Here is a 22,801-nt window from a genome sequence, read left to right as displayed (position 1 = left end):
CACTTGGGCAGGAGCGTCTTAGGATCCACACCTAGGAGCTGAATTGTCAGGTGGTGGAAGACTCTACACATGAACATCATCAGATGGTCAACACCCAAATCAGATTAATTATATTCTTTGCAGCCAAAGATGGAGAAGCTCTATATAGTCAGCAAAAACAAGACCGGGAGCTGACTGTGGCTCAGAGCATGAACTCCTTATTGCCAAATTCAGACTTAAATTGAAGATACTGTAGGGAAAACCACTAGACCATTCAGGTATGACCTAAGTCAAATCCCTTATGATTATACAGTGGAAGTAAGAAATAGATTTAAGGGACTAGATCTGACAGACAGAGTGCCTGATGAACTATGGACGGAGGTTCATGACATTGTCCAGGAGACAGAGATCAAGACCATCCCCATGGAAAAGAAATGCAAAAAAGCAAAATGGCTGTCTGAAGAGACCTTACAAATAGCTGTGAAAAGAAGAGAAGTGAAAAACAAAGGAGAAAAGGAAAGATATTCCCATTTGAACGTAGAGTTCCAAAGAATAGTAAGAAGAGATAAGAAAGCCTTCCTCAGTGATCAATGCAAAGAAATAGAGGAAAACAACAGAATGGGAAAGACTAGAGATCTCTTCAAGAACATTAGAGATACCAAGGGAACATTTCATGCAAAGATGGGCTCGATAAAGGACAGAAATGGTATGGACCTAACAGAAGCAGAAGATATTAAGAACAGGTGGCAAGAATACACAGAAAAACTGTACAAAAAAGATCTTCATGACCCAGATAATCACGATGGTGTGATCACTCACCTAGAGTCAGACATCCTGGAATGTGAAGTCAAGTGGGCCTTAGAAAGCATCACTATGAACAAAGCTAGTGGAGGTGATGGAATTCCAGTCGAGCTATTTCAAATCCTGAAAGATGATGCTGTGAAAGTGCTGCACTCAATATGCCAGCAAATTTGGAAAACTCAGCAATGGCCACAGGACTGGAAAAGGTCAGCCTTCATTCCAATCCCAAAGAAAGGCAATGCCAAAGAATGCTCAAACTATCGCACAGTTGTGCTCATCTCACATGCTAGTAAACTAATGCTTAAAATCCTCCAAGTCAGGCTTCAGCAGTACATGAAATGTGAACTTCCAGATGTTCAAGCTAGTTTTAGAAAAGGCAGGGGAACCAGAGATCAAATTGCCAAATCCATTGGATCATTGAAAAAGCAAGAGAGTTCCAGAAAAACATCTATTTCTGCTTAATTTACTATGCCAAAGCCTTTGACTGTGTGGATCACAACAAACTGTGGAAAATTCTGAAAGAGATGGGAATACCAGACCATCTGCTCTGCCTCTTGAGAAATGTGTATGCATGTCAGGAAGCAACAGTTAGAACTGGACATGGAACAACAGACTGGTTCCAAATAGGAAAAGGAGTATGTCAAGGCTATATATTGTCACCCTGCTTATTTAACTTATATGTAGAGTACATCATGAGAAACGCTGGGCCGAAGAAGCACAAGCTGGAATCAAGATTGCCGAGAGAAATATCAGTAACCTCAGATATGCAGATGACACCACCTTTATGGCAGAAAGTGAAGAGGAACTAAAGAGCCTCTTGATGAAAGTGAAAGAGGAGAGTGAAAAAGTTGGCTTAAAGCTCAACATTCAGAAAACTAAGATCATGGCATCTGGTCCCATCACTTTATGGGAAATAGATGGGGAAATAGTGTCAGACTTTATTTTTTTGGGCTCCAAAATCACTGCGGATGGTGACTGCAGGCATGAAATTAGAAGAGGCTTACTCCTTGGAAGGAAAGTTATGACCAACCTAGATAGCATATTAAAAAGCAGAGACATTACTTTGCCAACAAAGGTCCATCTGGTCAAGGCTATGGTTTTTCCAGTGGTCATGTATGGATGTAGGAGTTGGACTGTGAAGAAAGCTGAGTGCAAAGAATTGATGCTTTTGAACTGTTTTGTTGTAGAAGACTCTTGAGAGTCCCTTGGACTGCAAGGAGATCCAACCAGTCCATCCTAAAGGAGATCAGTCCTGGGTGTTCATTGGAAGGACTGATGCTAAAGCTGAAACTCCAATATTTTGGCCACCTCATGCGAAGAGTTGACTCATTGGAAAAGACCCTGATGCTGGGAGGGATTGGGAACAGGAGGAGAAGGGGATGACAGAGGATGAGATGGCTGGATGGCATCACTGACTCGATGGACATGAGTAAATTCCAGGAGTTGGTGATGGACAGGGAGGCCTGGCATGCTGCGATTCATGGGGTTGCAAAGAGTCGGACATGACTGAGTGACTGAACTGAACTGAACTGAACTGAGAGTATGTGAATGATATACTTTATAAGCTAACACCTAATTGCTTTCTAAAGTGATTGAATCAATGTATATTCTCATCAGCAAAGTATAAGGGTTTCCATTGATTTTCATTCTCTACAGGACTTGGTACTAGCCAACTTCTTTATCTCTTGCCAATCTAATTGGTGTAAATGGTAATAAAAGTATGTTAGACCTTTTCATTCTATTCTTTATTTCTCCCTCCTTTTTTAATTCATTAAACATTTATTAAGCATCCTCCATGAACTAGATGGCTTCCCAGGGGTTAAGAGCCCATCTGCCAATGCAGGAGACATAAGGAAATGCAGGTTTGATCCTTGGGTCAGGAAGATTCCCCTGGAGGAGGGCATGGCAACCCACTCCAGTAATCTTGCCTGGAGAATCCCTTGGCCATAGGAACCTGGTGGGCCACAGTTCATGGGGTCACAAAGAGTTAGACACAACTGATGTGACTTAGAATGCAACCATAAACTAGATACTTTTTAGGTACTATGGAATTTGATGTCTTTTTTCTTTATATGCTTTTTTTTGGCTGTACCACATAGTTTGTGGGATCTTAGTTCCCTGACCAAGGATTGAACCCTGGGCCCTGGCAGTAAGAAGGCTGAGTTCTAACCACTGGACTGTCAGGGAATTCCCAATGTCTTTTATTCTAATTTACATTAAAAAAATTAGCAGCGATTGGTTTATTTTCTTTTAACTTAATTAATTCCTTTTTGGTTGCACTGGGTCTTTGCTGCTGTGCACGGGCTTTCTCTAGTTTCCTTAAGTGGAGGCTACTCTCTAGTTGAGGTGCATGGACTTCTCATGGTGGAGGCTTCTCTTGCTGAGAAGCACAGGCTGTGGGGCATGTAAGCTTTAAGCTTTAGTAGCTGTGGCACAGAGGCTCAGTGGTAGCGTCTCACGTGCTTAGTTGCCCTGCAGCATGTGGAATCTTCTCAGATCAGGGATCCAACCTGTGTCCCCTGCATTGGCAGGTGGATTCCTAACCACTGAACCAGCAGGGAAGTCCCTCTAATTTACATTTTTATATACAACTTACTTAAAGTGTATAAATACAAATCTTGAATGAATTTTATATGTAAATACACCTGTATAACCACTGCCTATATTAAGATATAGAACATTCAGAGTCTCAGAATGCTCATTGTTTCATCTTACCCAAAAGAAATTATCTTCAACTCTGTTTCTGTGGATTAGTTTCGCCTGATCTTGAACTTTGTATAAATGAGTTGCTTAATCTCCATATATTTGGGGCTTCTTTTGATTTCTTGTTAATTTATTATTTAATTTATTGTGATCAGAGAACATACCATGTCAGACTTCAGTCTTTTGAAGTCTCTTGAGATCTGTTTTATGGGCCAGCATATTGGTCTATTTGGTGAACATTTCATTTGTATTTAAAAAGAATGTATTTTGCAGTTGATGAGTATAGTGTTGTATAAATATTCAATTATGTCAATGTAGTTGATAGTAGGTTCAGATCTTCTGTATCCCTACTGATACTTTACTGAGACATGTGTGTGTTCGAGTCTCCAACAATGATTGTAGGTTTGTCTACTTTTTGGTTCTGTTATTTTTTGTTTCATATATTTTATTTCTAAAGATGCAATTAAAAACTTGTATCTTTAGCTATACAAACACTTTTATCAGTGTGAACTTATCTTAAAGTCTATTTTGCCCAATAATAATTTAGCTAAGCCAGCTTTTTTCTGTTTGTATTTGTATGGCGCATCTTTTTTGGTCCTGTTCTATTGTGTTCTTTTAACCTTATATAGCTTATATTTAAAGTGTGTTACTTGTAAATAGCATATAGTTGTATTTTTTAAATCCAGACTGATAATCTTTATTTTTTATTTAGAGTATTTTACTTCATTTCCATTTAATTTTGTTATGATATAGTGTGTTTATTTCTACTATTTTGCTGTTTATTTTGTTCTATCTGTTCTTTGTTCCTTCATTCTTTCTCTTTTTTGGCCTTCTTTTGTATTGAACAATGACTTAAAATTTTTTAATATATTTATTTTTGGCTGTGCTGTGTCTTTGCTGCTGTGTGGGCTTTTCTCTAGTTGCAATGAGCAGGAGCTACTCTAGTTGCAGCGCACGAGCTTCTCATTGCGGTGGCTTCTCTTGTTGAAGAGCACAAGCTCCAGGGCACATGGGCTCAGTAGTTGTGGTACACTGGCCCAGTTGCCCCAGGCATGTGGATTCTTCCTGGACCAGGGATAGAGTCTGTGTCACCTGCGTTGGCAGGCAGATTCTTTACCTTTGAGCCACCAGGGAAGCCCTGAACAATGATTTTTATCATTCCACTTTTTAGTCTTTATTTTCATTAATATTTAACTATTTAGATATTTTATTATTATTTGATTACTCTTTTAGTGGTGTGAACTGTAGTGCTGGAGAAGACTCTTGAGAGTCTCTGGGACATCAAGGAGATCAAATCAGTCAATCCTAAAAGAAATCAACCCTGACTATTCATTGGAAGGACTGATGCTGAAGCTGAAGCTCCAATACTTGGGCCACCTGATGCAAAGAGCCGACTCATTAGAAAAGACCCTGATGCTGGGAAAGATTGAAGGCAAAAGAAGGAGGGGATGACAGAGGTTGGATGATATTGCTGACTCAATGGACATGAGTTTGAGCAAACTCTGAGAGATAGTGGAAGACAGAGAAGCCTGGTATACTGCAGTCCATCAGGTAGCAAAGAGTTGGGCACAACTTAGTGACCGAACAACAACATCTAGGGATTGTAATAAGCATTCTTAACTCACCATAATTTACCCTAAATTAGTATTTTTCACACTTCTTGAATAATGCTAGAGACTTGAAATAATTTGATTATAACAATTTTTGCTTTCTATGCTATTGTTTTATAATTAATTGATTAATTTTTGGTTACACCCCACATCATGGGGAACTTCCCTGACCAGGGATCCAATCTGTGCCCCTGCATAGAAAATGTGGAGTCTTAACCACTGGATGACCAGGGAAGTCCTATATGTTTCAAAAATATATATAATTATTGAGCTGCCAACAATCAGCTCTTCTTTTTTTGAAAAAAGTTTGTTTGTTTATTTATTTTGGAGAAAGAAATGGCAACCCACTCCAGTATTCTTGCCTGGGAGCCTGGTGGGCTACAGTCGATGGGGGTCACAAAGAGTTTTACATGACTGAAGCAATTTAGCATGGCAGCAGACTATTAGAGTCCGGGTCAAACAGACTCTTGTTTCCTGTGGCCTTAGTACCTTGTATTATTCTTCCCTGGTGGTTCAGAGGGTAAAGAATCTGCCTGCAATGCAGGAGACCTGGGTTCGATCCCTGGGTCAGGAAGATCCCCTGGAGAAGGGAATGGCTACACACTCCAGTATTCTTGCCTGGAGAATTCCATGGACAGAGGAGTACTAGGGCACATAGTTGGCTTTCAGTTTTTATTGACTGGCTGATGAAAGAAGCAACCAAGTGTCTTGAATGGAGAATCATGGATGAGATGTTGATTCTGAGCTTTGGAGGGTGATTACAAATTCTCTACATGAAGGAGAGAAAGTTAGTTTTAGATAATGGGAAAACTATGTATAATGGAAGGTAAGTTAAGGCATGTATGTGTAACCCTAGGGAATGGGAGCTAGAGCCTAGTGTGGAGATTGATAGGAGCTAGATGTAGAAAGTTATGCTGAGAATACTTTGAAAGCTATGCTTGTTCTGTGGGCAGTGATGAGTTATTAAATATTTTTATGCAGAAAAATGATAGGATTGGATTACTGTTTTAAACATAAAGCTGGTGATAGTGCATAAGCTATTGCAATATGGTACCTGGTCCCATCACTTCAGGGCAAATAGAAGGGGAAAAGGTGGAAGCAGTAAAAGATTTTATTTTCTTGGGCTCCCAAATCACTGTGAACAGTGACTGCAGTCATGAAATTAAGACACTTACTCCTTGGAAAGCTGTGATAAACCTAGACATCATATTAAAAAGCAGAGACATCACTTTGCCAACCAAGGTCTGTACAGTCAAAGCTATGGTTTTTCCAGTAGTCATGTACAGATGTGAGAGCTGGACCATAAAGAAGGCTGAGCACCAAAGAATTAATGCTTTCTAACTGTGGTGTTGGAGAAAACTCTTGAAAGTCCCTTGGACAGCAAGGAGATCAAAACAGTTAGTCCTAAAGGAAATCACTTCTGAATATTCATTGGAAGAACTGATGCTGAAGCTGAAGCTCCAATAGTTTGGCCACCTGATGTGAAGGGCCAACTTACTGGAAAAGACCCTTATGTAGGGAAAGATTAAGGGCAGAAGGAGAAAGGAGTGACAGAGAATGAGATGGTTAGGTAGCATCACCGACTAAATGAACATGAATCTGAGCAAACTTCAGGAGATAATGAAGGACAGGGGAGCTTGACATGCTGCAGTTCATGGGGTCGCAAAGAGTTGGACATGACTTAGTGACTGAACAACATGACGTGAGAGGGACCTGAACCAAGGCAGAGGCAAAGGAGAGGGTGGATCAAAGTGTCTTTCTGAATTCAAGAGTCCATGACCCATAGAATGTGCCCAGGAGGATGGTCCAAGAGGCTTCTAGCTTGAGGGAATATGCGCAATAGATAGTATGTAAACCCATTAACAGAGATAAGGAATATATTAGGTGTGCATGTTCAGAGGCAAAGACAAGGAATTTTTGTTTTTCTTCCAACTTTTTTATTGTGGTAAAATACACAGAACATAAAATTTCCTACTGTAACCATTAAATAACGTATTTTTATTTGTTTATTTTGGCAGCTCTGTGAGGCTTGGGGGATCTTAGTTTCCCAACTGGGGATCAAACCCAGGCCCTTGGCAGTAAAACATGGAGTCCTAACCACTAGACTGCCAGAGAATTCCCCTATCTTAACCTTTTAAAAAAATATATGATTATTTATTTGGCTGCATAGGGTCAGAGGGAAAGAACCTGCATACAGTGCAGGAGACCTGGGTTCAATTCCTGGGTTGGGAAGATCCCCTGAAGAAGGGAATGGCAACCCACTCCAGTATTCTTGCCTGGAGAATCCCGTGGACTGAGGAGCCTGGCGGGCTATAGTCCAGAGGGTAGCAAAGAGTTGGACACAACTGAGCGGTTAACATAGGGTCTCAGTTGTGGCACGTGGAAACTTTGTTCTGGCATGCAGGCTCCTTGTTGTGGCACAGGGATGCTAGAATGTGTGCAGAGGCTCAGTAGTTGAGGTTCATAGTCTTAGTCCCCCTGCCGTATGTGGGATCTTTGTTCCCTGACCAAGAATTAAACCTAAGTCCCCTGCAACGGAAGGTGGATTCTTAACCACTGGACTATCAGGGAAGTTCCCTTAACCATTTTTAAGTGTCCAGTTCAGTGGCATTGCATACATTCATACTGTGTAGTCATTACCACCATCATTTCTAGATGTTTTTTCACTTTGTAAAATGAAAATACACTAAACAATAACCTCCCATTTTCCCCTTCCCCTAACTCCTGGCAACCACCATTATACTTTCTTCTTTACGATTTTGACTACTTTAAGTACCTCATGTAAGTGGGATCATACAGTATTTGTCTTTTTGGGTTTTTTTGGCTTCACTGGGTCTTTGTTGGGGTGTGCGAGATCTTTAGTTGTGTCATTTGAACTTTAGTTGAGGCATGTGGGATCTAGTTCCCTGACCAGGGATTGAACCCAGGCCCTCTGCATTGGGAACTCAGATTCTTAGCCACTGGACCAGCATGGATGTCCCAGTATTTGTCTTTTGGTATCTGGCTTATTTCACTCAGCAGAATTCTTCAAGGTTCATCTGTGTTGTGGCATATGTCAGGATTTCCTTCCTTTTTAAGAGTGGATAATGTTTCACTGTATGGATGAATTGCAGCACGCCAGGCCTCCCTGTCCATTACCAACTCCCAGAGTCCACCCAAACCCATGTCCATCGAGTCGATGATGCCATCCAACCATCTCATCCTCTGTCATCCCCTTCTCCTCCTACCCTCAATCTTTCCCAGCATCAGGGTCTTTTCAAGTGAGTCAGCTCTTTGCATCAGATGGCCAAAGTATTGGAGTTTCAGCTTCAACATCAGTCCTTCCAAAGAACTCCCTGGGCTGATCTCCTTCAGAATGGACTGGTTGGATCTCCTTGCAGTCCAAGGGACTCTCAAGAGTCTTCTCCAACACCACAGTTCAAAAGCATCAATTCTTCGGTGCTCAGCTTTCTTTACAGTCCAACTCTCTCGCATCCATACATGACCACTGGAAAAACCATAGCCTTGACTAGATGGACCTTTGTTGGCAAAGTAATGTCTCTGCTTTTTAATGTGTTGTCTAGGTTGGTCATAACTTTCCTTCCAAGGAGTAAGCGTCTTTTAATTTCATGGCTTCAATCACCATCTGCAGTGATTTTGGAGCTCAAAAAAATAGTCTCTCACTGTTTCCATTGTTTCCCCATCTATTGGCCATGAAGTGATGGGACCGGATGCCATGATCTTAGTTTTCTGAATGTTGAGCTTTAAGCCAACTTTTTCACTCTCCTCTTTCACTTTCATCAAAAGGCTCTTTAGTTCTTCTTCACTTTCTGCCATAAAGGTGGTGTCATCTGCATATCTGAGGTTATTAGACATCTGTATATCATCTTTGGTGAAATGCCTATTCAAGACTTTTGCTGGTTTTGGATTGGTGTTGTTTCTGTGTGCTTTTGTCCTTGAGATGTGAGTTTAAAATTCTAGACATTAATCCTTTACCAGATTTCAAAATTTTTCCCCTATTTCATGGGTTGTCTTTTCACTCTCTTGATGGTGTCCTTTCATGCACAAAATTTTTTAATTTTGATTGTCAGTTTAATTTTTGTTGCCTGTGCTTTTGATGTCTTATTAAAGTATCATTGCCAAATATAGGATCATGAAGATTCCCTCTGTGTTGTCTTCCAAGAGTTTTATAGTTTTACCTCTTAAGTTTAGATCTTTGATAAATTTTGAGTTAATTTTTGTATATTGTGTGAGATAAGTGTCTAATTCTAATTGTTCCTAAACCATTTATTGAAAATACTGTTCTTTTCCCATTGATGGTCTTTGGACCATCCAACTTTGGTCCCAAGGTTGAACTTTGGGTTCAACCATTGAACTTTGGGTTCAAATCAATTGATCCTAGATACATGGTTTTATTTTTGGTCACTCAATTCTGTTCCATTGATCTGTGTGTTTGCTCTTTTCCCAGTACCAAATTGTCTTTATTATCATTGCTTTGTAATAAATTTGAAATGGGAAAGTGTGTTGTTTTGGCTATTCTTGGTTTTCTGTACTTATCTTAGTGTTAGCTCATCAATTTCTACAAAGTAGATAGAGATGGTATTGAATCTGTAGATCAGTCTGGGAGTATTGTATATTAACCGTTAGTTCTGATCAGAACATGGGATGTTTTTTCCAGTTATTTAGATCCAGTTTAATTTTTTTTTCAACAGCATTTTGTAGTTCTCAGAGTATAAGTTCTATATGTCTTTTATTAAAGTTTTGCCTAAGTATTTTATTCCTTATGATGGTATTGTTAATGCTATTTTTAATTTCATATTTAGATTGTTCATTGCAAATGTATAGAAGTATAATTTATTTTTATCGATCTTTTACAACTTTGCAGAACTTATTTATTAATTCTAATATTTTTTTTAGTGGATACCTTAGGAATTCCTGTATACAAGTTCATTCCATCTGAAAATGGAGATCATTTTACTTCTTTCTTTTCAATCTAGATACCTTTTATTTCTTTCTAATTGTCTTGGCTAGAACCTCCAAGATAATGTTGATTAGAGGTAGCAAGAGTGAACATTCTTGTCTTGTTCTAAATCTTAGTGGGAAAGCATCTAATTTTTTACTGTTAGGTGTGATGTTAACTGTGGTTTTTTTCATAAAATTCCATTATGAGGTTAATTCCTTTATATTCCAAGTCTGTTGAGTTTTTTAATCATAAAAAAGTATTGGATGTGATGTCTTATATTACTGATGTGATATACCATATTAATTGGTTTTCAGATATACAACCAAACTTGCATTAGTAGAATAAATCCCAGTTGATCATAGTGAGCAAATCTTTTTTTTATTAATTAATTATTTTATTTATTTATGTTTGGCTGCCCTGGGTCTTTGTTGCTGTGCATGGGCTTTCTCTGGTTGTGGCAAGTGTGGGCCCCTCTCTAGTTGTGATGCATACACTTGTCGTTGTGGTGGCTTCTCTCATTGCAGAGCATAGGCTTGAGGTGCAAGTGTTCAGTAGTTGCATTGTGCAGTCTCAGTGGTTGTGGCTCACAGGCTTAGTTGCCCTGCAGCATGTGGGACCTTCCCCATTCAGGGGTTGAACCTGTGCCCCCTGCACTGGCAGGCAGATTCTTAACTACCAGACCACCAGGGAAGCCTGAACAAATCTTTTTATAAAATGCTAAATTTTGTTGAGGATTATTGTGCGTGCGTGCTTGCTTAGTCACTTCAGTCGTGTCCTACCCTCTGCGACCCTGTGGACCATGGCCCGCCAGACTCCTCTGTCCATGGGATTCTTGAGGCAAGAATACTGGAGTGGGTTGCCATTTCCTTCTCCAAGGATTATTGTAACCATATTCATAAGAGATATTGATCAGTAATTTTCTTTTCTTATGATGTCTTTGTTTTTGGCATAAGAGTTATATTGGTCCCATGAAATGACTTGGGAAATATTCTCTCAACTTCTATTTTTTGTTTAAAACTTTAAAAAAATTATTTTATTTTGGCCATGCTATGTGGCACATAGGGTCTTAGTTCCCTGACCAAGGATTGAGCTTGTGCTCTCATCAGTGGAAGCATAGAGCCCTAACCACTGAACTGCTAGAGAATTCCTTCTCCTTTTTTTGTGTTCTGTTTTTTAGAATAGTTTTTGAAGAATTGTTATGAATTCTTTATATGTTTGGTAGAATTCAGTGATGAAGCCATCTGAGCCTGGGCTTTTCTCTGTGGGAAGTTTTTAAATTACTATTTCAACCTCTTCACTGACTTAGATAAACTCAGATTGTCTATTTCTTCTTGAGCCAGTTTTGGTAGTTTGTGTCTTTCTGGGAATTTGTGCATTTCATCTAATTTATACATTTTTGGCCTACAATTCATAAAATTCTTTTATAATTTTTTAAATTTCTCCAAGGTAAATAGTAATGTCCTTTCATTTCTGATACTGGTAATTTAAATCATCTTTGTTTTTATCTTGGTTAATATTGCTAAATGTATATCAATTGTGTAGATCTTTTTGAGGGATCAGCATTTGGTTTCACTGCTTTTCAGTGTTTTTATCGTCACTATTTTAATAATGTCTGCTGTATTCTTTATTATTTCCTTCTTTGCTTGCTTTAGGTTACTGATTTGTGATCTCTCTCTTTTTATTCATTTATTTATTTTTGGCTGCGCTAGGTCTTTGTTGCTATATGTGGGCTTTTTCTAGTTGTGTGAGCAGAGACTATTCTCCGGTTGCTGTGTGCGAACCTCTCATTGCGGTGGCTTCCTTTTTTGCAAAGGACGGACGCAAAGGCACACAGGCTTCAGTAGTTGTGGCTCACAGAGTCTAGAGCAGGGGCTCAGTAGTTGTGGGGCACAGGCTTAGTTGCTCAGAGGCATGTGGAATCTTCCCAGATCAGGGATAGAACCTGTGTCCCCTACATTGGGAGATCAATTCTTTTTTTTTTTTTTTTTTTTTTTTTTTTTAATATAAATTTATTTATTTTATTATTTTTTTTTTTTTAATTTTATTTTATTTTTAAACTTTACATAACTGTATTAGATTTGCCAGATATCAAAATGAATCCGCCACAGGTAGGGAGATCAATTCTTAAGCAATGGACCACTAGGGAAGTCCTCTCTCCTTTCTTAATAACTCCATTACAGTTGTAAATTTCCTTCTAAGCACTGCTTTAATTGCATTTAACAAGTTTTGGTATGTTGTGTCTTGATTTTCATTCATCTCAAATAACTTCCTGATTTCCCTTTTGATTTCTTCTTAGACCCATTATTGTTTGGGAGTTCATTGTTTAATTTCCATGTATTTGCGAATTTCCCTTTTTTTTTTTTCGTGCAGTTGATTTCTAATTTCTTTTTATTGTAGTGAAAAATATATCTTGAGTTATTTCTAGCCTTTTAGATTTACTGAGGTTTTTTTTTTTTTAATGGCCTAGTATAATATCTATCCTGGAGACTGTTCCCTGTTCCTTGAGAAGAATATATATTCTGTTGTTGGGTGGAGGGTTTTATAGTTGTTTGTAAGGTCTAATTTTAGTGTTGTTGTTGAAGCTTTATTTTATCTCATTAAATGAGGGTTTGTTTTATCTGTAATTGAAAGTGGTGTATTGGATTCTCCAAATTTGATTGTTGAGGTGTGTATTTCTTCTTTCATTTCTGTCAGTTTTTGCTTCATGTATTTTGATGATCTGTTATTAGATGTGTTTATGTTTGTAACTGTTATCTTCTGATGTGCTGATATTTTTATCATGATGTTATACCCTTCTGTGTCTCTAGTAAACTCTTTTTGTTGTAAAGTCTGTTTTGTATGATATTATTAATATCATAGCCATTTCAACTTTCTTGTGGTTGCTGGGTTTTTTTTTTTTTTTTTTTTTTGACTGGGAAAATAACTTTATTTTGTTTGAGGCAGTGGGCAAGGGACCAGTCTCAGAACTTCTGGAACCAATTCATGGTTCCGGCAGCCTTGGTGGCCTTGAGCATGTTGAAGCACACAGTCTTGCTCAGCACTCACCCACTGTGACAATGTCGCTGATCTGGACGTCCCTGAAGCAGGGGGAAAGGTGCAGGGACATGTTCTTATGGTGCTTCTCAAAGTGGTTGTAGTGAAGGTAGTCTCGGCAGATGACGGTTGTCCTCTGCATCTTCATTTCTGTCACCGCACCAGACAGGATCTGCCCTCCAATGGAGACATTACCAGTAAAAGGGAATTTTTTGCCAATGTAGGTGCCTCGATGCCTCATTTGGAGTCTTGAAGCCCAGTCCAATGTTCTTGTAGTATGGAGGGAGCTTTTCTTTGCCAGTTTCCCCAGGCAGAACCCTCTTCTTATTTGAAAGATGGTCGGTTGCTTTTGGTTCCCATGTTCATCTTCCAGGTTGCCTGAAAAAAGGCCCTGTTTTTCTAAATGCCCTCAGTTGCTCAGTCGTGTCCCTCTGTCTGCGGCCCCATGGACTGTAACCTGCCAGGCTCCTCTGTCCGTGGAATTTTCCAGGCAAGAATATTGGAGTGCTGGAATGGGTGGCCATTTCCTTCTCCAGGGAATCTTCCCAACCCAGGGATCCAACTGTGTCTCTTGTGTCTCCTGCTTTGGCAGGCAGATTCTTTACCACTCTGTCACCTGGGAACTCCTTCCCACCCCTTTAAAAAAACATAGACAGTTGGAAATCTATTTTTTAAAAATATTTATTTATTTGGCTGCACCAGGTCTTAGTTGCATCATGTGGGATTTTTGATCTTTGTTGTGGCATGTGAGTTCTCTAGTTGTGGCACTCGGGATCTTTAGTAGTGGCATGCCAACTACACAGTACTGCTTCCCCATTTAAATAGATTTCACAACTCTGCTTGGTTGCCTGGCCCTTGGTATCAAGCCATTCTGTCTCTCTTTTTAAAAAAATTATTTTTATTTATTTTTGGCTGTGCTGGGTCTTCGTTGCTGCATGGTCTTTTTTTTAGTTCCATGTGTGGGCTTCTCATTGCAGTGGCTTTTCTTGTTGTGGTTGCTATCCAACCATCTCATCCTCTGTTGTCTCCTTCTCCTCCTGCCTTCAATCTTTACCAGCATCAGGGTCTTTTCCAAAGAGTTGGCTCTTTGCATCAGATGACCAAAGTATTGGAGTTTCAGCTTCAACATCAGTCCTTCCAATGAATATTCACGACTGATTTCCTTTAGGATGGACTGGTTGGATCTCCTTGCAGTCCAAGGGACTCTCAAGAGTCTTCTCCAACACTACAGTTCAAAAGCATCAATTCTTTGACGCTCAGCTTTCTTTATAGTCCAACTCTCACATCCATACATGACCACTGGAAAAACCATAGTTTTGACTAGACGGACCTTTGTTGACAAAGTAATGTCTCTGCTTTTTAACATGATGTCTAGGTTGGTCATAGCTTTTCTTCCAAGGAGCAAGCATCTTTTAATTTCATGGCTGCAGTCACCATCTGCAGTGATTTTGGAGCCCCCCAAAATAAAGTCAGCCACTGTTTCCACTGTTTCCCCATGTATTTGCCACGAAGTGATGGAACTGGATACCATGATCTTAGTTTTTTGAATGTTAAGCTTTAAGCCAACTTTTTCACTCTCTTCTTTCACTTTGAACAAGAGGCATTAGGTGATTGGTTAGGGCACTATAGGGTGACTACTGGGGTGGGCATTTTTACCTCATTTGGAGTCAGGAAGCCTGTTGGTGATGATTGCGGGGGACTTTGGCAATGGTTACAATTGGGTTTAGTCAGTTCTGGAGGTGGCCTTGGTTCTGGGCTCTGTGTCTGTGGCCTTGGTGCAAGGTGTCACAGCTCTGACCTTGGGGCAGGACTCTACATTCCCCCCACCTCTTTATCTATGGATCAAATCTTTGGCCCTTTAGTACCCTGCTCATGTCTAACTGACTGACTATCCCCATCTTGGGTCATGACCCAGGTCATTGGGGAAAGGGGCAAAGACTGCTCTCTGGCTTCATTAGACTGGACAGGGGCCCCGGGGGGTCTTGGGTCCCAGGGACATTGTGGGTCCTGGGTCTCAATGCCCACTCTCTTTCAGGGTACCTTTATGGAGGGAGATGAAAGTCCACAAAATGACATAGCGGTTTGTTCTAGCATGTGTCAACTGGCTGGTATCCTTATCGTAACAGCATCTGGAAATTTATTTGTTGTATTCTGAAAGAAATAAACTTAACAAGAAGGTTAAAGATGACCTGAAGATTAATAGAGGTAGAAAAGCTGCCAAGGGGCCCAGAAAAGGGGCTAGCCAAGAGAACCAGGACCATACATACATCTATGATGTTAGTGTTTCTTTAGGTATGAGAAGATGCAAGAACTGGGGCTCATGAAAATACTTATCTGAAAACATCTAACTATCTGAAGTCCTGTCCTGCCCATTTTTCCCAGAGCACAGAGTGCCTCATTCCTGATCTTTACCTTGAACTCCTTTCAAGGGGTATTGAAGGTTGGCAACTGCAGCAACCCTGATTTAATCTGTGTAGAGGCAGATGGCAAGTGCTAGTTTCTGGTTGGCAAAGCCCCTATGGCCATAAATTTGACCATTATTTAGAGGCATTTTACAGCCATTTTATAACTGTTTAGAAATACTCATTCCCAGGTCTGGAGAAGATTTTTCTGATTGGCCACTTAATGTGCTGTTCCTGGACTAGGCAATTCTGGACCATATCTGCCTTAGTAGTAGTCCCTTATAGTACAGGAAAATATTCCCTCTTGTTGCTTATTCCCATATTCTAAAATTATATCTTTAGAATCATTGATCTCATATGGAACTATACATCATCATTTTATCAGAGGCTCAGTCACCCATTTAGTAGTGTAAGAGACAACAACTTTCTGAAACAGGCAATATAGAAAACAAACAATATAGCTAGTAATAATAGTAAGGTCACAAGTAAGAACTGAAGAACTTTTACTAGGCACAGCCCAGTGTATACTTAGATTCCTGACTTTGTTAAATGACTATTGCCTGTTGTTAATCTTCTGGTTGTAGATCATGGAGCATCTGATCATTATGCAAAGACTGATTATGAAGCTAGGTTTCAGAAAAAAACTTATAATGTCCTTTATTAACTCAGTTAAATATTGTAACGATACAACATAACAGCAAGGAATTATCTCAGAAGTGAGTTTTAGGAAACACATATCTTAATTAATAAAACTAGAATTTAATATTTAGTGAAACATATTTTTTCTAAAATTTTCCCCATTTTTATTAAACACAGACAAGACTAATTTGCTTTTAAAATAAATTTGGTCCATTGGCTATAGATGCCATAGACCTAGGTGAATTTTTTTCCCTCTAGAGTTTCCCAAAACCCTCTAAAGGTTTTGAGACTTCTGTATATTTCAGGAGACAGTCTTTTATTTACCTGATAAGACTATTCAGAACCCAAGTGTCTCCAATTTCTGGAGGGACAAGTTAGAGAAAAGAAAAATGTTTTAATTTTGCCCACAGGTATAAATTACCAAATTATTTTAAACCATAAGTAGCTTGAGGAGAAGAGCTTCTTTATATCTGAAAGTGAAGATTAGAAGCCAGTAATGTATCAGACAAAAACTCATGAAAATTTTAATCATATGTGGCAGTTTATTTAATCCCTTGTAATTAATCTTCATTCTATTGTCCTTGCCTGATGATTGAGGTTGATTGTAACAGTGATAGTTTTAAGAAGTTTGTGAAGTTTTTGTTAAGGCTTGTATGATTGTCCCATGAAGTGGGTGCCTTGATCACTGGAGATGGTAGAAAGTATACTCTAAGTGAAAGACACACTTTTAATCTTTTTTTTTTCCTTTGTGAAGGCGTTAACCCTGCAGCCAGGAAAGGCTTTAACCCATCAAATAAAAAATGAAGTTTGTCTGGGAGCCAGAAAGCCAAGCGGCTGTCTTGGATTTCCCAGAGCCCTGACTGTTTTATTACAGCTATTGTTTACCCATTTTAAATTCCCTGATTTACAAGTAGGCTGTTGCCATGTTACAAGGACATCAGGATGGTAAAAGTCTGACAATGAGGGGTTAATTTTTTGTAGAAGCAGAATGAAATTTATCTTCATAGATCATTTTGAAATAATATTTATTCATTTTTATCAAAGTAACAAAAGGCTTTAAAAACAAATATAAATCATTTAAAGGCAAAGAAATTCACACAGTCTTGTTATCAAAAGTCACATTCATTCCAAAAAAACTGTGTTCTCTTAATAAAAAGAGAAAACCAAATAAATTCCAGTTTGGTACCAGCTTATATTCACTGTGAAACAATAGTTATTCACTTAGCCAAAGTAACAATCAGTTCCGTTCAGTTCAGTCACTCAACCGTGTCCAACTCTTTGCAACCCCATGAACCGCAGCATGCCAGGCCTCCCTGTCCATCACCAACTCCTGGAGTCCACCCAAACTCATGTCCACTGAGTCTTTGATGCCATCCAACCATCTCATCCTTTGTCATCCCCTTCTACTCCTGCCCCCAATCTTTCCCAGCATCAGGGTCTTTTCAAATGAGTCAGGTGGCCAAAGTACTGGAGTTTCAGCTTCAACATCAGTCCTTCCAATGAACACCCAGGACTGATTTCCTTTAGGATGGACTGGTTGGATCTCCTTGCAGTCCAAGGGACTCTCAAGAGTCTTCTCCAACTTCTCCAACAGTTCAAAAGCATCAATTCTTCAGCGCTTAGCTTTCTTTATAGTCCAACTCTCACATCCACACATGACTACTGGAAAAACCATAGCCTTGACTAGACAGACCTTTGTTGACAAAGTAATGTCTCTGCTTTTTGATACGCTGTCTAGGTTGGTCATAACTTTCCTTCCAAGGAGTAAACGTCTTTTAATTTCATGGCTGCAGTCACCATCTGCAGTGATTTTGGAGCCCCCAAAAATAAAGTCTGACACTGTTTCCACTGTTTCCCCATCTATTTCCCATGAAGTGATGAGACCAGATGCCATGATCTTCGTTTCTGAATGTTGAGCTTTAAGCCAACTTTTTCACTCTCCTCTCTCACTTTCATCAGGAGGCTTTTTAGTTTTTCACTTTCTGCCATAAGGGTGGTGTCATCTGCATATCTGCTATTGCTGCTGCTAATCTGAGGTTATCAATATTTCTCCTGGCAATCTTGATTCCAGCTTGTGCTTCTTCCAGCCCAGCGTTTCTCATGATGTACTCTGCATATAAGTTAAATAAGCAGGCTGACAATATACAGCCTTGACGTACTCCTTTTCCTATTTGGAACCAGTCTGTTGTTCCATGTCCAGTTCTAGCTGTTGCTTCCTGACCTGCATATAGGTTTCTCAAGAAGCAGGTCAGGTGGTCTGGTATTCCCATCTCTTTCAGAATTTTCCACAGATTTTTGTGATCCACACAGTCAAAGGTTTTGGCATAGTCAATAAAGGAGAAATAAAAGATTTCAAAGGCAGTTCAACATCTCAGGAAAACTTGTACTATCCACAAAACTCTTCTCAGGATCCACTTTCCATAAAACTTTTTTTCACTTTCTGTATTTATCACTTTATTTGTCCATTCAGAGAACAGCCACCTGTAAGTCAGACTTACTTCCTTTTGCCTTAATAAAATGTAATTCCACTCCTTATACCTTTTTAATAAAAGCACATGTCCTACTTTCCTTAAGCAACCATGAACTGTCCTTTATTTCACCAGTCTATAGATTAGGAAACATAAATCACCTAAAGCTCTTATCTCATTTGCATTTTCTTTCCTTAAAAGTTTTTTCATATCAAGACTTTCCTTGTTGAAAAATTTGCAATAGATATACTAAGATCTTATTTAGTTTATATTAAATCTAGGCATAATAAAAGTATTATACTTAATGTTGATGATTCTTAGATATGTCCATATTAATTAGATTAACAAACATTAATATTGATACCAGGTATTAATTTAATATTGAATATTTCCCAGTTCATGTGAACCTGAAATTCATTCAGTTTAATTTATCTTGTATTCAGAATTGTTTGTTTTGTAAGCATTACTTTTCTTTAAGCCAATTAAATTAGAGCTTATTTACAAATTAATTGTAGCAATATTATCAAAAGACAAGGACACACACTGATACCTACATATCCAGAGAGACAGACAGAGATCTCATGTTTGAGATTTTAAATGTCCCTTTGCCTTTTTTTTTTCCTTGGCTTAAAGTTCTACTAATTTGCCCAAGTCTGAAGTTTCAAGTAGAGTGAGCTGTGTATTTAAAGGACATGATAAGAGTTAACTTCAGGCTTTTTCCAAGGTGACTTTCTGTTTTTCCAAGGTAGTATGTATCAATCTCAATCTCCTAATTTATCCCTTCTCCCCTTACTCCCTGGTGACTCTAAGTTTGTTTTCTACCTCTGTAACTCTATTTCTGTTTTATAAATATGTTCATATATACTCTTTTAAAAAATATTCCACATATAAGCAATATCATATGTCTTTCTCTGTCTGACTTCACTCTAGGTCCATCCATGTTGCTGCAAACAGCATTATTTCACTTTTTATGGCCAAGTAATATTCCATTGTATATATGTACCACATCTTTTTTATTCACTCCTCTGTTGATGGACATTTAGGTTGCTTCCATGTCCTGGCTATTATAAATGGTGCTGCAATGAACATTGGGGTGCTTTATCTTTTCAAATTATGCTTTTCTCTAGATATATGCCTAGGAGCAGGATTGGTGGATCATATAGTAGGTCTAATTTTAGTTTTTTAAGGAACTTTCAAACTGTTCTCCATAGTGGCTATACTAAGTCCCAATAGTCCTGTAACTGGATGTTTCATTCTCCTATGACTGAACATTTATTTTCAGTATTTTAAAATTACCAGTGAGGGAGTTCCCTGGCAGTCCAGTGGTTAGGACTCAATGCTTCCATTGCAGGGGGCACAGGTTCAATCCCTGGTCAGGGAATTAAGATGCTGCAAGCCATGTGACACAGCCAAAAGAAAACCCCCCAAAATAAAATAAAATCACCAATGGATAAACTTATGTATATGTATTTTTGTATGACTGAAGGCAGATGTTTCTTTAATCTGATTTATAATATCTAAAAAAATTAAGATTCAAATAGATGCTGCTGCTGCTGCGTCGCTTCAGTCGTGTCCGACTCTGTGCGACCCCATAGACGGCAGCCCACCAGGCTCCACTGTCCCTGGGATTCTCCAGGCAAGAACACTGGAGTGGGTTGCCATTTCCTTCTCCAATGCGTGAAAGTGAAAAGTGAAAGGGAAGTCGCTCAGTCGCGACCCCATGGACTGCAGCCCACCAGGCTCCTCCATCCATGGGATTTTCCAGGCAAGAGTACTGGAGTGGGTTGCCATTGCCTTCTCCATCAAATAGATGAGTATTTGTTAATTATAATGGTCGAAAAAAAATAGCTTGCTTGCAATTTCAAGCTGTTCTTCAGTTAAACTGAGATGGAAGCTTTAAAAAAGAGAAGGAAAATTTTATTTCTAAACGGAATCAAGAACACTATCTACGGCGGGCATGGCGGCGTGGAGCCCGGCGGAGGCAGTGCCTCTGCTTTGCGGAACCCGCCGGCTTCCTCTTCTCCACTGGGCCCAGCGCATGTTTGCCTCACAGACCAACGGGGAGCTAAAAGTGACCCAGATTCTCAAAGAAAAGTTTCCTGGAGCTACAGCTATCAAAGTCACTGACATTTCAGGAGGCTGTGGGGCAATGTATGAAATTAAAATTGAATCAGAAGAATTTAAGGAGAATGTCCAGCAGCACCAGATGGTTAATCAGGCACTAAAAGAAGAAATCAAAGGTATGCATGGATTGCGGATATTTACCTCTGTCCCCAAACACTGACCATACTCTGGCTGTGTTGATGCTACTGCTAAAACTTTGGATGAATCTTCCTACCACCGTTCCTCCCTCAGCATATGACAAAAAACTTACCTATTTTGTTCATAGACATTTCCATATTGTAATTATAGAAGAATATGGTATCTATTTAGATATTAAATTAAAGGCAACAGATAAGTAAAAGTTTTTTTCATTACAAAAAAAAAAGAACACTATCTAATGGTGTGTATTCCCTATAAATACAAATATTTCTATTTATAAATAAATAGAAATATAGATTTGAAAGAGCCCAATGGTATAATAAATGCTGAGGCCAAAAAATGAAAAAAAGAGAAATGAAAAGAAAAAAGAGAAGATTACATAATGACTAACCAGGTGCTGTATGCATATACTTGAGACTCTTCCAGCATTTTCTTGGATGCTGTGCACATGTGCTTTGGTACTGTTCTCTTTCACTATAGTTTTACAGGAGTAGATAATTATATAGCCCTACAATTTTCTTTTTTAAAGAAAAGTAAAGAATTATCAGCTTCCTAATTATTGTGGTTTGAGGAGGTCAATAAATAACATTCCTGTTCTTTGGCCAAGATTGGAATGGATTGAAAGATTAGTGTGTTAACCAGGTGAGCTTGCTTATATTTCAATCCTGAATTGGATGAGCTTGCCATGTCATATGTGTGCCTGTGCTAAGTTGCTTCAGTCATGTCTGACTCTTTGTGCAACCCTATGGACGGCAACCCACCAGGCTCCCCTGTTGATGGGATTCACCAGGCAAGAATACGGGAGTGGGTTGCCATGCCCTCCTCCAGGGGATCTTCCTGACCTAAGGATCAAACTTACATCTCTTCTGCATTTGCAGGCAGATTCTTTACCACTAGTGCCACCTGGGAAGCCCTTGCCATGTTATGGGTACATCTTAACAGTCTCAGCTTTTCTTGGTGTGTACAGTAGAGGTGAGGGATGGTGTGATGTGCTGAAAAGTTATAGCAGAGAAGAGCAGAAAAAATGTGCTTCATGCAGGTGGGCAGATCTGAGAGAGAGTGAGGAAAGGACTGGGAAAAGCAAGTGCGGTTCCTTCTCTGAAACCTATCAGTCATATAAGTCTGTCCTACTCTGGGAGGTGTGAGGAAGGAGGTAGAGAGGGGCCAGGCTTTTTACACTAACTGTAGTATTTCCACGTGGAACATGAGGAGTTGTAAACAAATGATTTTCCTAATGTTAATAAATAACCAACTTTATAAATGACAAGAAGGTCTATGCAGAAATGACAAGAAAAACTTTAGAAAAAAAAAGATCAACACAGAAAGATTAGATCCCTTGATGCAGCAATCATTAAATGGTCTCTAGTGGTTGCTTTTAAAGAAAGCTGAGCGCCGAAGAATTGATGCTTTTGAACTGTGGTGTTGGAGAAGACTCTTGAGAGTCCCTTGGACTGCAAGGAGATCCAACCTGTCCATCCTAAAGGAGATCAGTCCTGAGTGTTCATTGGAAGGACTGATGTTGAAGCTGAAACTCCAATACTTTGGCCATCTGATGCGAAGAGCTGACTCATTTGAAAAGACCCTAATGCTGGGAAAGATTTAAATACACCTGCTTTCTCCCCAGAAGGCAGGTCATAGTTTCCCAGACTCTAGTCTGCCACCCTCCTCATTTGGTGGCAAATCAATACATTTCTGGAGAAGGAAATGGCAACCCACTCCAGTGTTCTTGCCTGGAGAATCCCAGGGATGGCAGAGCCTGGTGGGCTGCCATCTGCGGGATCGCACAGAGTCGGACACGACTGAACTGACTTAGCAGCAGCAGCAGCAGGAGGAGAAGGGGATGACAGAGGATGAGATGGTTGGATGACATCACCAACTCAATGTACATGAGTTTGGGTAGGCTCTGGGAGTTGGTGATGGACAGGGAGGTGCCGGGAGCCACCAAGGGAGATCCCACTCATG

At 39.4% G+C, this 22,801-nt stretch overlaps 1 protein-coding gene and 1 pseudogene across 1 annotated transcript; one reads left to right on the top strand and one right to left on the bottom strand.

The window, feature by feature from the left end:
* Positions 1–12,812: 12,812 nt before the first annotated feature.
* LOC129625836 (40S ribosomal protein S11-like) lies at positions 12,813–14,988 on the bottom strand (annotated as a pseudogene).
* A 5,546-nt stretch (positions 14,989–20,534) lies between these two features.
* LOC129642134 (bolA-like protein 3) lies at positions 20,535–21,023 on the top strand. Its single transcript, XM_055566690.1, has one exon. The coding sequence runs from the start codon at positions 20,535–20,537 to the stop codon at positions 20,859–20,861; it is 327 nt and encodes a 108-aa protein (XP_055422665.1). The 3' UTR covers positions 20,862–21,023.
* Positions 21,024–22,801: the final 1,778 nt, after the last annotated feature.

The sequence above is a fragment of the Bubalus kerabau genome, chromosome 1, assembly GCF_029407905.1.
Source record: "Bubalus kerabau isolate K-KA32 ecotype Philippines breed swamp buffalo chromosome 1, PCC_UOA_SB_1v2, whole genome shotgun sequence".
Taxonomy (NCBI): Eukaryota; Metazoa; Chordata; class Mammalia; order Artiodactyla; family Bovidae; genus Bubalus; species Bubalus kerabau.
The sequence above is the reverse complement of the archived record's forward strand: the minus strand, read 5'-3'. Positions and strand labels throughout refer to the sequence as shown.